This window comes from Gasterosteus aculeatus, chromosome 11, assembly GCF_964276395.1.
Source record: "Gasterosteus aculeatus chromosome 11, fGasAcu3.hap1.1, whole genome shotgun sequence".
NCBI lineage: Eukaryota > Metazoa > Chordata > Actinopteri > Perciformes > Gasterosteidae > Gasterosteus > Gasterosteus aculeatus.
Genome location: NC_135699.1, coordinates 12,850,826 through 12,866,239, shown reverse-complemented (window position 1 = coordinate 12,866,239; position 15,414 = coordinate 12,850,826). Strand labels below are relative to the sequence as shown.

At 50.5% G+C, this 15,414-nt stretch overlaps 2 protein-coding genes across 2 annotated transcripts; one reads left to right on the top strand and one right to left on the bottom strand.

Moving 5' to 3' along the window:
• Nucleotides 1-15: 15 nt before the first annotated feature.
• tecpr1b (tectonin beta-propeller repeat containing 1b) lies at nucleotides 16-10,270 on the bottom strand. The gene is made up of 25 exons (XM_040192074.2): nucleotides 10,129-10,270; nucleotides 9,852-9,951; nucleotides 8,889-9,121; nucleotides 8,626-8,805; nucleotides 8,398-8,520; nucleotides 8,188-8,310; nucleotides 7,598-7,772; nucleotides 6,983-7,083; nucleotides 6,782-6,883; nucleotides 5,884-6,011; nucleotides 5,200-5,771; nucleotides 4,985-5,112; nucleotides 4,746-4,901; nucleotides 4,516-4,665; nucleotides 4,261-4,418; nucleotides 3,867-3,994; nucleotides 2,601-2,694; nucleotides 2,391-2,487; nucleotides 2,207-2,286; nucleotides 2,072-2,128; nucleotides 1,816-1,990; nucleotides 1,498-1,726; nucleotides 1,316-1,422; nucleotides 1,096-1,215; nucleotides 16-823 (listed from the first exon to the last, which is right to left on the bottom strand). The coding sequence occupies exons 3-25, from the start codon at nucleotides 9,111-9,113 to the stop codon at nucleotides 692-694; spliced, it is 3,540 nt and encodes a 1,179-aa protein (XP_040048008.2). The 5' UTR covers nucleotides 9,114-9,121; nucleotides 9,852-9,951; nucleotides 10,129-10,270; the 3' UTR covers nucleotides 16-691.
• Nucleotides 10,271-10,298: 28 nt separating this feature from the next.
• bri3 (brain protein I3) lies at nucleotides 10,299-15,384 on the top strand. The gene is made up of 3 exons (XM_040192076.2): nucleotides 10,299-11,790; nucleotides 12,693-12,801; nucleotides 14,100-15,384. The coding sequence occupies exons 1-3, from the start codon at nucleotides 11,637-11,639 to the stop codon at nucleotides 14,230-14,232; spliced, it is 396 nt and encodes a 131-aa protein (XP_040048010.1). The 5' UTR covers nucleotides 10,299-11,636; the 3' UTR covers nucleotides 14,233-15,384.
• Nucleotides 15,385-15,414: the final 30 nt, after the last annotated feature.

The window sequence follows — 15,414 nt, the reverse complement described above, 5'->3', positions numbered from 1 at the left end:
AATGATGTCCGAACATAAATCAATATTTCTTTTATTTCACATTTCGATGCCCTTAAGATGAATGTCATTGGTGACATCCGGAGCTGAAATGACAACAGTCGCAGTAATGTAGGTGGATACGATACTCACAGGAAGAACTGTCATACTGCAGCAGGATGGAGGGGCGTCTTAATGTAGACGGAATGTTGCATTGGGAAGGATGTTTTTTGAAAAAGCCTTAAATATTTGGGAAGGTTTGAAGTAGCAATATGGTCAACAAAAACCAAAAACGCCATTGCAAATAAATAAAATAAACACATAAGTTAATAAATAAATCAAAAAGCACGAACAAATATGTAACCAGCCCAAAACAAACACAAAACAAAACAAGCTTCTAGTAACTGAGCTCATTTAGACAACGGTGGGATTGTGTGTTTGCAGACAAGTTCGTTCAGTAGCCTTAGCCCTTTATCGAAAAGTCCCCCCCGCTCAGGTTATCACAGGATACCGTGTGGACAAATAGAAGCTGTTGCTGGATCCCAACAGCCAAAAACGTGCACTAACTTTTACGTTTTCACCGCACAACAAGATCCCTTAAATGCTCTCGTTCTCCCTTTTCCCATCCCGACACCTACGGGATCCGGGGTCGTGATTGTGCGTTCCCTTCACACGAAGGGGCAGTAAGCGCCCGAGGAGCCGGATGTGGATCCAGCTACACGCCCACCGCGCTGCCGTTCACCTGCGCGGGGGGCAGCGGGCTGCGCGGGGCTCCGACGGGGCCGGGATGGGGGCCGCGAGGAGCCTCCGCAGAGTTCCCCCTCACGCTGATGTGCTCCCATCCTCCCTGGGAGTCAGAACACACGGCAGTGAAAAGGGACGGATGGTTCCATGGGTGAATAAATAATAATAATGCTGCTAAAAAGTAAAGTGCTCCGGAGTTTTAGGTACATTAAAGTGCTGTTTTTCAAGACATCCATTGTTTAGTTCTTTCATCAGATTGGTCGACAATATGAAAATATATAGCTTTTTACAATTCATTGAGTGCTGAAAGTATTTGTTTTTTTTTGCTTAGAATTGAAATATAAATTTGGGAGGGCATACTGACGGCGGACTCACCCCTATGCCATAGTCCCAGGACTGTCCCCTGGGCTGCATGGGTCCCACCCCCAGCCTGTGGCAGACAGCTCCAGGAGTCTCAGCTGGGAAGCCCGGGACTCCCTCTGCTATGATCCACACCTGGAGACAACATCTGCAATGAACCATTCGCGCTTCATCCACAGATACGGTTCACACTCCGCTTCCACTGTGCCGGTGAAACTCGACAAAAGTGTCTGACCTGGTCCAGCGGTCCCACGGAGACCTTGGTGACGTTGTTAGAGATGAGCTCCCAGGCGGAGCCCTGCGGGTAGCTGGGGGTGAGGCCCTGCCTGAACCACAAGTTACCTGTACGGAGATTAACGTTAAGCGTTAACTGGAGTGTAAGTATAAAACAACAAGGAGAACTTCACAGCTGCTCACTGTTGTCATCCACAGCAAAGACGGAGGTCCTCCCCACCGACAGCTGCCTGAGAGTCTGCCTGGGGGGGCACGGGATGTGGTACCAGCATTCTCCCGCGGGGTTCTGCGGGGACACGGAGCCCCTGTAGAACACCTCTCCGTCCTTGGCGATGGCCCACACCTGGTTGGCGCCGCCGATGGAGATGGACTTGAAGGGCTGGTCCGTGCCCACGTGCAGCCAGGAGCTGCCCTGTGGGATCAGACGCAGCGGAGTGAAGAGAGGAGACGTTTTTTTTTAAAGAGGACCGATGAACGCTTGGTGTTCCAGCAAAATCTTACCGCGGCGTTTTGGGGCGTGACGCCCAGTCGGCACAAGACGTCCCCCTTGTCGCTGAGGGCCCAGACGGGGACCTGCTCCATGCTGCTGTGGGCCAGGCAGGGCATCAGAGAGATGTCACTCAGGCAGATGGGCGGGACCCGTTGCCACGGGCCCGTCAACGTGATCGTACACTTCCTGCGAGCAGAACGTAGCATTACTCCAGCGGCGAAGGAACCGCGCGTTGGAAACCGCCGAGGAATGCGTGCGTCTCATCACCTCGTCCATCGCCTGCGCCTGACAAAGTCTTTCATGGCTTTGTGGCCATGAAACGTCCTGCGGGGAGCGAGATCAGTCAGAGCAACGCGACGCCTCGCTTTCTTATCACACCCTGAGAACATAATGACAACGTACGTGGGGAAGTCGGCCGCGTACTGCCAGCCTTCTTGGTCCGTCCCCCCGGGGACGTCGTAGTCCACAGCCCACTCGGACGCCTGAAACGCAGGCAGTGTGGGAGGGAGGGAGGGGTGGGGGGGGATTAGCCGGGGGATGAAAGAAGAAGTTTCTTTTTTTTTTTGAGTGTGTGTCTGGATCCTACCCAGGACCACTGCGGGGAGGGCGGGTGCGTGTTCCCTCTGGTGCGTTCCTGCAGCCCGCCCTCATCGCTCCACATCGGGCGGTCAGTTGGAAGTCCTCTGGAGGCCCCCCCCAAAAAAAAAGCGGTATGTTCTCAGATGTTCTCAGAGGAGCCAGCAGACAACAGCTGCACAGATTAAGATGCAGACGTTGGTAAAGAAAGGGTTGCTACTTGTCTGTGTATCCTGTCATGGGGTTCCACCTCTGGTTCTCGTACACATGGACACTCCGCACGTCGCTCTGCTGGTGCCGCTCACCTGCATCTCCTGCCGCACACACGAGCACGCGCAAAGATGTGATGCCAGCGGGGAAGTAGTTACAGATGTGAACGGCTGCAAACAGACGCTTAAGCAATTGCCCACAAAACTAGAAGCTGGAAGCAAGACGATTGAATCTTTCTTATGTGTTTGTAAGCAATTAAATAAATTGTGTTAGTGACATAGATTTGACCTTTAAGGTAAAAAACTGATTAAGATTTATTTTGACCAATTACAGATTATGGCACAAGCATATAGAATAACGTAAATTGACTTTGAGAATCTAAGCTTGAGCAGCCAATATTTTGTACATTTACACTGATAAATATTCAAGCAGTTATTAAAAATGAACAAATTTACTGGATCACTTATGAAAAAATAATTAAATAAATCACCGAAAAGACTTCTTGGAATCGGTGTTAGCGATAATGCATCCAGCTGACAGGTGTGGCAGATTAAACCATTATACCATTATTAATGTGCCTTAGTGAAGTCACAATAAACGGTCACTACAAAACACGCACTTTTTTGTGTGGGCCACTCGCACGCTGAGTGAACGAACGGCAACTGTTGTTCATGAAACGATCAAGATCCTGTCACACGTCGCTGTGCCGCTCATCTGCCACCATCGATTCGTGCTGCGGGACGATGATGATGATGATGATGATGCACAGCTCCGTGTCACAAGGATCTATACACAACAGGCCCTTTTCACTGCAGCCAACTTGACAGTTAAACACAGGTGGAAGCAATGATATCAATGAATGCATGTGCCTACTGGAATGTCTGTGACACAACAGTCAAACCGTATTAGGACCATAATTCATTTATTTAACTACATTAGCCGTATAACCAGCTTTTAAACTGACGGTGGAGATTCTGAAGCTGAACACATTTCACGATAAAAAAGTAGTGACCAGCCCGAGGCACACCTGTATGATACCTATGCTGTTTAATGCTGTTTAATGGATTTAATTGATGCGCCAACCTGTCTGGTGGATGAATCAAGCGCTCATTAACATGGATTCAAACTAATTTGTGCAAGAAATCTGGGAGAAATTTGCCTTTTTGACGCACATTAAAAGCCATCAAGTGTTTTGTGTTTTCAGTGAATGAAGTCCACATGTTTTGCAATGTCAGACGGTTCCTGAATGTTATTTTAAATTTGTGGGCAGGTTTACCCGGGATGGGCTGTTGCCCACAGCGCCCGCTGTAGACCCAGGCGGTGCCGTCCCACCCGATGCCCCACACCAGCCCCAGACTGTTAGACTCTACGCAGCGCAGGTGACCCGGGACCTGCCGCCAGAACCTGTAGCACCGCACAGCGGAAGCACCCGACATTAGCCACATCATCGTTAGCACACAGACAGAGACAAGGTACCGGCACACGGTGTGAGGGGGGGGAGACTTTCACCATGCAGGGCCAGTTTGTTAAGCTTGTTAGCGACGTGTTGGCTGACGTGTAGCAGAGTAGAGACAAAGTAGGCACGAGAGAAGCGGACGCCAAAAAAAACAGCTCCAACAGTAAAAGAGAGAATGAAAACGGGGGGTTCTGCTATTCGGCGGCAGCCTCACATGAGGTCACAGGCCAGGGTGTGCGCGGCGGCTTCCAGAGAAAAGGACGGCTCGTGGACCATGATGTCTCCCGTGGAGGTGGTGGACCACAGGGCCTGTCTGGACGGGGGTCCATCGATCCCTCGACACTCACAGCAACAGTCAGACAACAGGCTCAACTGAACAACACAAAAGGACAGAAACAACAGGCGGTGTCACCAGCAAACCTCTTAGTTTCACTCTAACTGTTCCTCTTTCTGCTTCAAAAACCGTTACCCAATCCTTCATGTCCGTTTGGGTTTGTGCTGCCAGAACCAGGGGCCACCTCTGTTGGGTCCTCTGCGTGGTGTAGACAGCAAAGGCATAGTGGCAGTCCATGAGCACCGGCACCAGCGCTGTGACTTCGTGTATAAACACATGAAGGTACTGCGACAAAACAACAAAAGAGAATGAGTGAACAACCGTGAACTGACCAAAGAGAGAGAATTGAGCCGAAGCCAACCGACCTTTTTCTCATCGTACTGCGTGTAGTAGACAAAGAAAATGCTGTCCTTCCTCCCGTCGGACTTGGTGGACTGCTCGAGAGCGACGGCCACGTCCACCCAGCGCTGAGGCTTCCAGTCCCTCCACCAGCGCAACGCACCTTTACGCACCCACACGGACTGTGGAGGGGGAAAGGGGTGTGAGCACAGAGCAGATGCGATCCGTCCCGGGGCAGGACGGAAAGGACGCGATGCCGCCTTACGTGGCTTCTCTCCAGCGGCTTCTTGCTGATCTCCCCTCGGCTCTCCTGCTGCTGCTGCTGCTGCTGCGGCTGTTCGCTCCACGCCGCCGACTGCACGGGAGTCAGGGACAGGGAGCTGCTGAGAGGACCTGGCAGGCGAGTCGAGACCTTTCAGACAGACGGACACACAGGTGCCCCCCCCCCACACACACACACACAGGTTGTGGTCTACGTACCTGTGGGACTTAGCCAGCTGATCTGCGAACTTGCGTCCACGTCGCAGCCCCCACCGGAGATCCAGCTCCACACCGGTGCGTCCTCTTCCCCGACGCCGCGGGAGGTCTCCAGGGTCCCCGCGGCGCCCGGCGACAGCCCCGCCGCCTGCGCACATCGCGCCTCCAAATCCACGTTCATCCAGGGGACGTCGTGTCCTGTGGTCTCGGGGGTCGGGAGGATGGGCGCCGGGGACAGCTCCTGGACTCCCTCCCGCGGCGCCTCCGTGACGGGGACTTGCGGAGCGGCGGTCTTGTCGCGGTCCGACACCAGGCTGTTGATGAAGCTGTCGCTCGCAGGGATGAACGGCCTGGGGGCGTCCTGCTGGACGGCCGGGGGAGGATCCCCGGTCTTCGGAGGAGGTGAGTCGTTTCCCCCCAGGGGGACAACCGATGAGGCTGCTGCTTCGAGGACTGGAAAGTCTTTAGTGGCGCTCTGCGCGTCGGCAGGACCCGACTCGGAGTCGGAGTCGGTGCAGCTCAGAAGGGAGCTTTTTGAGGCCTCCGCCCGCCGGTCACCCAACTCACACTCCTTCCTATTAAACAACAAGCGCACGCGGGCAGCGCGGGAGAACACGAGGGGTGTTAGCAGATCGGTTTCATTACAGTATTCAAGAGGAACGACTTGATCGTCTTCTTCGTACGGACCCGGGCGGGATAACCTCTTTGCTATTCCCCCATTGAGCGGAAACAGGAATCCAGCCGCTCCCGCTGGGTTCGGACGGCGTGACGCCCATCCTGAAATACAGGCCTCGGTCCTCGCCCACCGCCCACACCTGACATGAATAAAGAGGCCAGAAAACAATGCAAAACGACAAAGGTGCAGAGCGCACACACACACACACACACACACCCGTCGTGACAAGATGGGAATTCAGTCGCAACAACCAACAGGATAAATACGGCGGAATGGCGTCAAATAAAATAGAAGAACACTTGTCGTCACTCTTCAAAAAGTTGTATTCGTGGCACCAGTAGGCCACAGGCAGCTGTTACTTTATAAGGCCATACACTGTAACACTGGCACCTGCCATATCCATAATTATCCATATCCAACCCTGAAATATGAAATATGGGATATGATGACGCCGGCTTGGCCAGCTTCTAATTAGGGAGTCTCCCGCATGTCAGGCCAGTAGGAATATAGTCCGGGGATATATAAGGCCGAGCCTGAGGGGGGCTGCTGCTGGGTGGGGGGTAGGGGGCATTGGCTGGGGCGGCTGGGCGGGCTCGTGTTACAGGGCAACCTCGGGGGCGGGGCTGGAGGCCAGAGGTAGAAGGGCCGGGGAGGGGGGAGACCAGGGGTGAGAAAAGAAGGCGGGAGGGGGGGGGCGTGAGTTGAGGGGTTTGCAGTGCTACCGGAGTCCTCGGCAGCGAGATGCAGAGAGAAACCCCCTCTGCCCTTGACCCCAACCTTGAACCGGAGGGGCCCAGATCCAAAAGCCGAGCGGTGACGTGAATCAGTAGTGGGGGGGGGGGGATTAGCATTAAACAATAAAAAGGGGAACACCAATACATTGTGACCAGGCTGAAATGATCTTTTCACCTGCTCATTGAGTCCCACGTCCACCACCATCATCTCCCCTCCGATGCTGATCCAACCGGACCCGCAGGGGTTGTGGGAGTTCACGCCCCGCCTGAACCACACCTGGACACACACACACACACATGCATATAACAACACGCATACAGATGTTTCCGTCGCAACGCGGAACAGCCAGTCGGCGTGTGAGGAGGACCCATTCACCTTGTAGTCTTTAGTGACCACCCAGACCACACTAACTCCAACCGCCACGTGGAGCGCTTCGATCTCCTTTCCCGGTGATTCCAGCTCCACCCACGATGTGCCTGACGGAAGAAAAAACGCTGCATGTTTACCGACGCGGCATGAAGGGAAGATCTGATCTCGGCAAACCGTCCCCTTTAGTGTGGTAGTTTAAGTTTTGCTGTGTCAAATATTCTGCTCTACTAACGGCTGAGAATAATGTGGGAGGAACGCTTTAATGGCACCTTTTGTTCGAGTGACGTTGAAGCTTCAATCATCATATTTGATGCCTGTGCCAGGCAGTGTATATCTGGCTTATTTCTTTGGTGCCTAAATGACTTGTGAGACTTGCACCGTGGGTTACGGTCATTTTACTTCAATAAATGTCTTACTTTCTTAGGTAGAGTATTAAAAATGTATCTCATTATACTATTGTGGTGTCACAAAAGAAACTGTCTGATACGTAGAAACAAAACTGACAAAAATCACAAGCAATCCAGATGAAGAGACACAAAGGTCATATCGTAACACATTTTCCACCATCTCACACCAGAACGAATCGTATATAAACATATGAATATATAAATGTGAACTGACCAGTGGGGCAGTCCAGGCTGAGGCCAGTACGGACCAGCAGGTTCCCATCCCACAGTAACGCCCACAGGAGGTCCCCGGGGCCGGCCGACAACTGAGCCACCTCCTTGAGCACTTCTACTTCCTCCCAGCCGGAACCCTCCGGGACCCGGGGATGGATCCCCTCCCTGAACCACACCTGCAAGGTTAAGATGGAGCCTCAAGATGGCACCGGGTTTGGCACAGTGCAGCATGCTCCGTAAAGACCACTGAAGCATATCTGATGAGTAATTTTACACGAATTGTATGAAGTAATGCTGCCCTCTTGTGGTCAACGTTTATAGGCGCTAAAAAGCCACTTGTTAATGCAATATCTGACAGATCTGAATTTAAAGCATTTCATCTCATGTTATCCTCATTAATGAATGCAGCGTTCATCAGCACTGCAGATGTTGCCTCGGGGAAATATTACAGCAGGAAATATTCGGTGCTGCGTCAAGCTTTCAGGAACTCTGCAGAACTCTAAACCGCAGTGAGGGAGCATGTAATCCTTCTCTTGGGTGAACTTCAGATGCACATTTGTCACAAGACCGTCGAAACCCGCGGGGACTGACCTCTCCTTGTTGGGACACGCCCCACAGGTAGGGATACCTTCCAGACTGGTCGCTCATCTGCCAGCCACCGCAGCTTATGTCACAGAGCGGCAGCAGCGGCTTCCTGGGACTGTCCAGGGGGATCTGCGGAGACAGACAGCGGCTTTGCTTGAAACCTCGGCGCGGAACCTTTCTGCCCTGATATTGCTGCGACCGGAGGAGCGTCGGCACCTTCGCCCAGGTGCCTTGTGCTGTGTATCTCCTGTAGCGGATCCACCGCCTGCGACGGACGCAAGAGTTCCACTTCTTATCCGGGGAGAAGTTGGCGGGGAAGTCGACTGCGTACTCCCAGCCCTGGGGGGGGGGGCACACAGTAGCAGAGCGGCGTGTCGAGCGTGGAAGAAAGATGTGCAGGAAAGATGCAGACACTTAAAGAAAGGACTGCGTGTTGTTTCTTACCCCAGTCTGGCTGGGTTCTCCACAGCTCTGATCCACGTACCAGTCCCCCTCCCAATCCCAGCTGCGGGAAGGCAGCTGAAAGCTGTGGAGCGGTTGAGGATTCATCCCGGTCACGTCGCTCCACGGCCAGCGGTCGGTGGGCAGCAGTGTGTCAGTGAAGCTGTCGACCGGGTTCCACCTCTAAAAAAGATCATTGAAAACACACACACAGCGCTTGAGCATTAAAAACATACGGCGTCCCGGTTGTAAGTGTATCAACGTACCTGGTTTTCATAAGTCTCCTCCCGGTAGCGGATGGAGGTCTCGCTGGGCATCATGTTGAGGTAAACGTGGTGGTCGCAGCCGATGCCCCAGCAGCGGTCCTTCCCCGCTGTGACACGCTTCAGCTCCAGCAGCGTGTCATCTGCACGCACCCACCGCTGGCCAGCTGTGGAGAGGCTGTACACCCTGCCGTACACATCCACGGCCCACAGCAGCGTGATGGGCATGGTGGCCCCTGAAGGGAGACAGCAAAACACTCCGGCGTTTATCCTACGGCTCAGTGCACTTGAGTGAAGAGACGCGGCTACGAGTAAAGGCTACATTTACAATTTAGATTTATCCTTGATGGACTGTAATTTCCCCAGTTTGGAAGTGTTTATCACCACAATAGAGCCAAAAGAGAAACGTATATGTCACGTGACTTCCTGTATTATCAGAATTATGTTATTTGTTTATATTATATTTCAACTTGACTGTTTAGAATGAATTTAAAATTTAGTCTTGCTTTAACTTCAATAAAAAAATATTCCCAAACCCGTTTTTATTTCTTATTTTCTCTTAAAAAAAAGAAAACCGACTAACTGGTGCTTTTAAATTGAAATGTCTAACCGGAAGTCTGGCGTTTATTCTGGTGGCACAATTTGACAGACGACAAATACTAATCCGCTACAGCGTTGACATTCACTGTGCCTCGACTACCACTATTCGATCAAACGGGCCCTCACGCGGTTTATTCACGTGAAGTGTGATACCGGGTCACGTGATCTCAACCAGCCACTTCAACTGGATTCTCAAATTATTTTTATGAAACGGAACCGGTGGAAATAGTAAACCTCTTCCCATTACATTGTTTTCTCGCTATAATGAACCCCACCTACCTTAAAGACAGCAGCGTATCCTCGAACTGGTGCACACTCACTCACTCACTCACGCACGCGCGCGCGCGCGAAGCAGCCTAGCGTTACCTGGATGTAGGTGTCCGATCCGCGGTTGTCAAGGGAATATCAACACGCGCGACGTGACATCAGGTGCAGCCGCCGATCCGCGCCATCTCCGGTACCCGCGCTAAAAAGAAGCTCAAGTTAGTCACCAGCAGAGGAAGTTATATTAGTGAAACTGTGAAAACAGACAGCGGACACGGGGTCGAATGCCGCAAAGTCGTCTATAAGCTGTTTACATCTCTAGGGGAGGAGGGGGGGGGGGGTTCTTGACCCCCCATGGACCCCACTTTCCATCACTTACAGACGCAGCTCGGTCACGAGCAACACCTCATGGAGACGAAGAGCGGAGTCATTCATGCGTATTCCGGCTCCATGGGTTTAATTCCCATCCCTGGTCCCGAGGAACGGTCTGACTCCTGAGAGCACAACAGGAAATGGAGGGAGCGTCGCTCTGATTGGTCGAAGCTCGGCGGGGGGGCGGGATCTCGTTGTCCCATTGGATGGAAGGAGACGCGCTCCCGGTATTTCCTTTTTTCCGACAGCCGCTGATTGACGCGCATATTTTAATAATTCATTCAGTTCAAATGAATTATTGAATCGCGAGGTTGGTTTTACATGTTTGGAATATGTTATCACAAACAAACACCAAATGATAGGAAAATACCAACACCAAACAACACTGAGGTTTATGCAACGCATACATGTACTGTTACTGTCCATGTTAATTAGATTTCTTGTCACTTTAAATTTAATTGAGGATTTCTATTTCATGCAACTCTGACAGCTAAGGTTACTTTTCAAGCCAATTGTGTCTAATTAAGTATACAGAAATTTGGAGATATTTAATTTGAATGTCTCCGATGTTTAAGGAAACACTTCTTAAGGTTAATGAAGGTTAAAAAAAAAGCGTCATGGATCAGCTGGAAATGCTTCTTACTTTATAAACTACGCAGGATTGTTACCCCAAATGTATATAAACGAGTTCCAACTATCTATCTGTCTGTATCCCGGCTAGCTCCTTCATCCCTGGGGGTGCGAGGGGGGGGCATCACCATGGGCAGATATATATATATAATAATTATTATTATTATGCAAGATTAAGGGCAACCCCCTTCTAATGAGGACAGCAGTTATGTGTTATGTAAAATGCAAGTACCCCCTCCACACATTGAAAGTACTCATCCCGATTCGAACAAATGACTGCTGTCCTCGTTATGTGAACCATTGGGCCTGCCAGTCGCCATTGGGGGGAGGGTGGGGTGTGATCACGGTGTTTAGGCTCTGCAGAGCACTGCGTGGTGCACCGAGCTTTGTCTTTTCCTGCGCTGTCGCTTTAAGAAGCCCTGCGGTGCGCAGAAGGCGCAGCGCATCACATGATTCTTCTCTTGTGACCGTCCGGACAGAAAAGGAAAAGCCTCGCTGACTTCCAGCTGTTCGAAGACACGAGTACCTCTGTATTGGTACCCAGGGACTAACTCGAGGAGGGAGATGGAGTTAAGTTAACTACCACCGCAGAGAGTCACACCCGCGCTGCCTTCCAAAGGGGCCATCCGGCGTTGTTGCGCCAAAGGGGACAAAGTTGGCGCATGGAGAGGGACGAAGTTTCCTTTTTTTTTGTTGGTTGTTGTTGTTGTGGCGCAGCGCGCTTTCCTTTTGTTTCTGTCGCCACCGGCGTCAACGCAGCGTCGCGGGCGCCCGGAGCCGAGTGAGCGGAGTTTGAAGCGCTAGTTTTTGCGGAGAACTGAAAGTGAAAGGGAGCTTTTAGACGAGGAGACCCGACGGCGAGGACGCGCGTCACGTCGGCTGAGAATGGTGGACAGCAAACCTCTCCTCCAGGACCGACCTCCCGCCTACGCCAGCGTCCCGGGGGCTTACGAGTACGGCCCGCAGCCGCAGCAAAGCTATGGCGCCATCCCGTCCCCGGCCCCGCCGCCCTACCCGTACACGTACCCGGACGGCCAAGGCAAGTAACCCCCCCCCCACGGTCCACATCCGTAGCGCGGCGTCACCAGGCGGGTGGAGAGGAGCACCGCTGCCCGCTTCCGCCTTGGTTTTAAAACTCAACGGAGGGTCGCTTTTGGTTGTGACCCCCCCCCCCCCCAGCAGCTCGCGATTCTCGGTACAATCCGAAGCAACATGTCTGACATAAGTAACAAATACCGTGAAAGTGTTATTAAGTTTCCTTAATCAGGCGCTACAATGCTGCGCATGCGCAGTAGCGCGATGGCGACGGCCGGTGTTTACCGACTAGTTTTTGCTCAAATAAATATTTTTTGTCTAAAGTGGTACAGGGTAAAATTAATGCTCAACTAACCGAATTAACTTTAAAATGTGTTAATTTATGTCATCACATAAGCTGGTTTGTGTTTTTTATGGGAAGCAACAGCAGGCGAAACGGGGCTTTGGTGCGTTTAATTAACCTTATGTGAAGGAAGCAGGAATCTTCTGATGGATTCGTGTAACGGCTGCAGCAACGAGAAAGTTACTCCTTCCCAGAATACGGTCTGATTTCGTTCAGTTTTCGTGTAACTTCCTGCTTGCTAAATAACGTGTTCTTGCGGTTATTATAAAAGAGTAAAGGTACTTGTACAGCTGAGCTGTAATCCATGTAAACGAGCACGTATCAAAGTTTACTGAGTCACACAAAAACAACCACAGATGGACAGATTGTGGTAAACCACAAAAAAAAGTCAACATGCCCCGAGGGTCAATGAAATGAACTTGTGAATCCACAAATGTCCAACAACAACAACAACAGTAGAAAGAAGAAAGCCAAACCGGATGCGCCGATACTTTCAAATGACTGATCTACGTACACCGTAAATAACAACAAGCGTGTGTCTTTCTCCTCTCTCTCGACCACAGGGTACCCATCGGCTCAAATGAACCCCGCCATAGCTCAGCAGCCCTACGCTGGGACTTACACCATCCTACAACCCTCTGTGGTGGTGGTAGGGGGCTGCCCGGCCTGCAGGTGAGCGAAACACACACACACACACACACACACACAGCGAATAGGAGTGTGTATTGCGGCAGATCTGTAGATTAGCTCGGGGGTTGATGATGAGCGTCCCGTGTTCACCGTGACTCGGCCGATTTCTTTTTTTTTTTTGCCGGTCTGTGCGATGTGGTCGGGCCTAGCGTGACATAATCGCTTACCGGATGTGACTTTCAGCGGTGGAAGATGGGTTTTTAAATGGTTTCGCTTGGCCCGAGTCCACATCCTGTCAGTCAGCTGATTTCCTGTCAGTCAGCTGATCAAACATGCGACCGGTCAGATCCAGGCCACAGTTCACAAAATGAAAGCAAACAAATGAGGATAAGATATTTCATTTTGTGACGGGGTCGGTTATTGCTGTCACGAGGTGAAGGAATACCTCCGTTCCAGTTTACCGGAACTGAAAGTTCACATAGTTGAATGCCTGCTGGATCGCTTGCTATTCTATACGCTGCGCCCCGAAACCTTTTGTCGTAACACTCAAACCAGTGTGTGTAGTCTCTCTCCACAGTAGAAACATTAAGTCTGGTAGAGTTCGTGTCCCCATCGGCTGTGCCATGGCTGTGTTTCCTCGGTCGGTAAAAGTCCCAGTTCCCGGCACAAGTGTACAAATAAGTTGTGTAAATAGTCGCTGCGTGGGACAGCAGCACATTGCGTGGTGAGGTGCCCTGATTAGAGCTTAGAGCCTTTTAACGGGGTTAAACCGAGGTCACCCCCACCACACATAGTCTTGAAAATGAGTCCTTCTATCACTATTCTATCCCCTCCACCCCAAAATGCAGAAATGCACACTACATGTATCTTTAGGATCTAGTTTGACACATTGCATTCGTTAATTCCTCTCTCAGATTTACTGGAATGGAGAAGTCATGAGACCGCATTTGGCATTTTGTTCACCACTTTAAGCCGTGGATTAAAGCTGCTCTCCTACCGGGAAACAAGCCGCTTCGGGTCCTGACCGTTCATCTTTCACTTTGAATTGATTGATGGTTGCTTACAGGGGGACGTCGGGACATTGTGAGATGGACATCAGAAAGAGAGACTTCAAAAACCTTCACATTATTAAGAGTTTTACCTATTCAGTGTGATCAATTAATGAAATGATGAATAATACAAAAATACATTTTGAAACTGTAACGTGACGTTTGTCTCTTTATGTTTATTATCTGCCCTTCAGGAACGCACAAATATCCACTAGGATTTAAGTATAAACTGATCAGTAACCTGATACAAACTAATGAATCGATTATTAATATAAACTGTGTGTGTTGCAGAGTCGGCGTCTTGGAAGATGACTTCACCTGCCTGGGGATCCTGTGTGCCATCTTCTTCTTCCCACTGGGTCTCCTCTTCTGCTTCGCACTGCGTCAGAGAAGGTGTCCCAACTGTGGCGCCTCTTTCGGCTAAAGGGACCAAACCCCAGCTCGTCCACACACACACACACACACACACACACACACACACGCACATGTAATCCGGCATTTTTGTCTCTTTAATTTTATTATCTTTCCTTCAAAATGCACATTGCTGTTGCCATTACTTCATGTACAACAAATGATCAAGGTGATATTACCGTGAATTATGATGCTTTACTAGAGGCACGCATGGACTTCTTTTCATCTGCCGGTTGAGGATATTTTCTTGCATACGTGTGTGTCCAGCTGTTGTCAGTGCCTTCACTACATGCCGAGTGATCCTCACAGACTCAGTCAGTCCTTCTTCTCCCGTAGGTGTAGCTCGGTCATCCCAGGATCTGAGCAGATTCCTTTTGTTTCTCGCCAGAAATGACTAAAACACGTGCTGAAGTTCTTTTTTTCCCCCCTTTCGTCTTGGCTGGTACACCGCATGCATATTTTAACGCTTCGAAACCTTGTACTCAACACAGAATCCACCTAGACCACCGATGTATTACCTTTCCCTGGAAATGTAAACCTTCTTTTGAAACGTTTCTCTTTGGCTCAGTGTGTCACAGGGAAAAATACATAAAACCTAGTCAGCTAAAAAGAAATACAGGATCTGAAACAATGGACTTGTTTTGGACAGAACGCGCGCACCGTTTTGTCTGCCTTTGTTGATGTTATTTCTAGGGGCCATATTTGCACTGACAGTTTGTTTGATGACTATTCTGCTGGCTTGTGCTTTTCCAGGGCCAATGCAGACCTCAGGTACATACAATCTGAAACGCCCTCGACTTTACAACCTCAATCACTGTTTTACTTCGGGCTTCTACCTACTTCAAGGACTTGCAGTTTCACTTCAAGGAATCACGCTGAGAAAACTGAAGAATACTGTAATCTCTGGATTTTTATTTTAGTACTCTGCGACAAGTCACCCCGTCCCGTTCGTCCCGACCTGACAATCAAATGAGAATGTCTTTGTCCCGTATCTGTAGGTCCCAGCCAGATGTTGTAGAACTGTCCATGGCAGAAGAAAGAGCTAGAACTGGGTGGGAGTGATTTTAATGAATCTTGCTTCAGAAGACACACTACGCACGCTGTTATGATTGAGGTTATTCCTTTTTATATATCCGCCATTGTAATTAAAAATGAATGCAACTCATGTGTTTGACTACTTCCTTGACTTTATTTA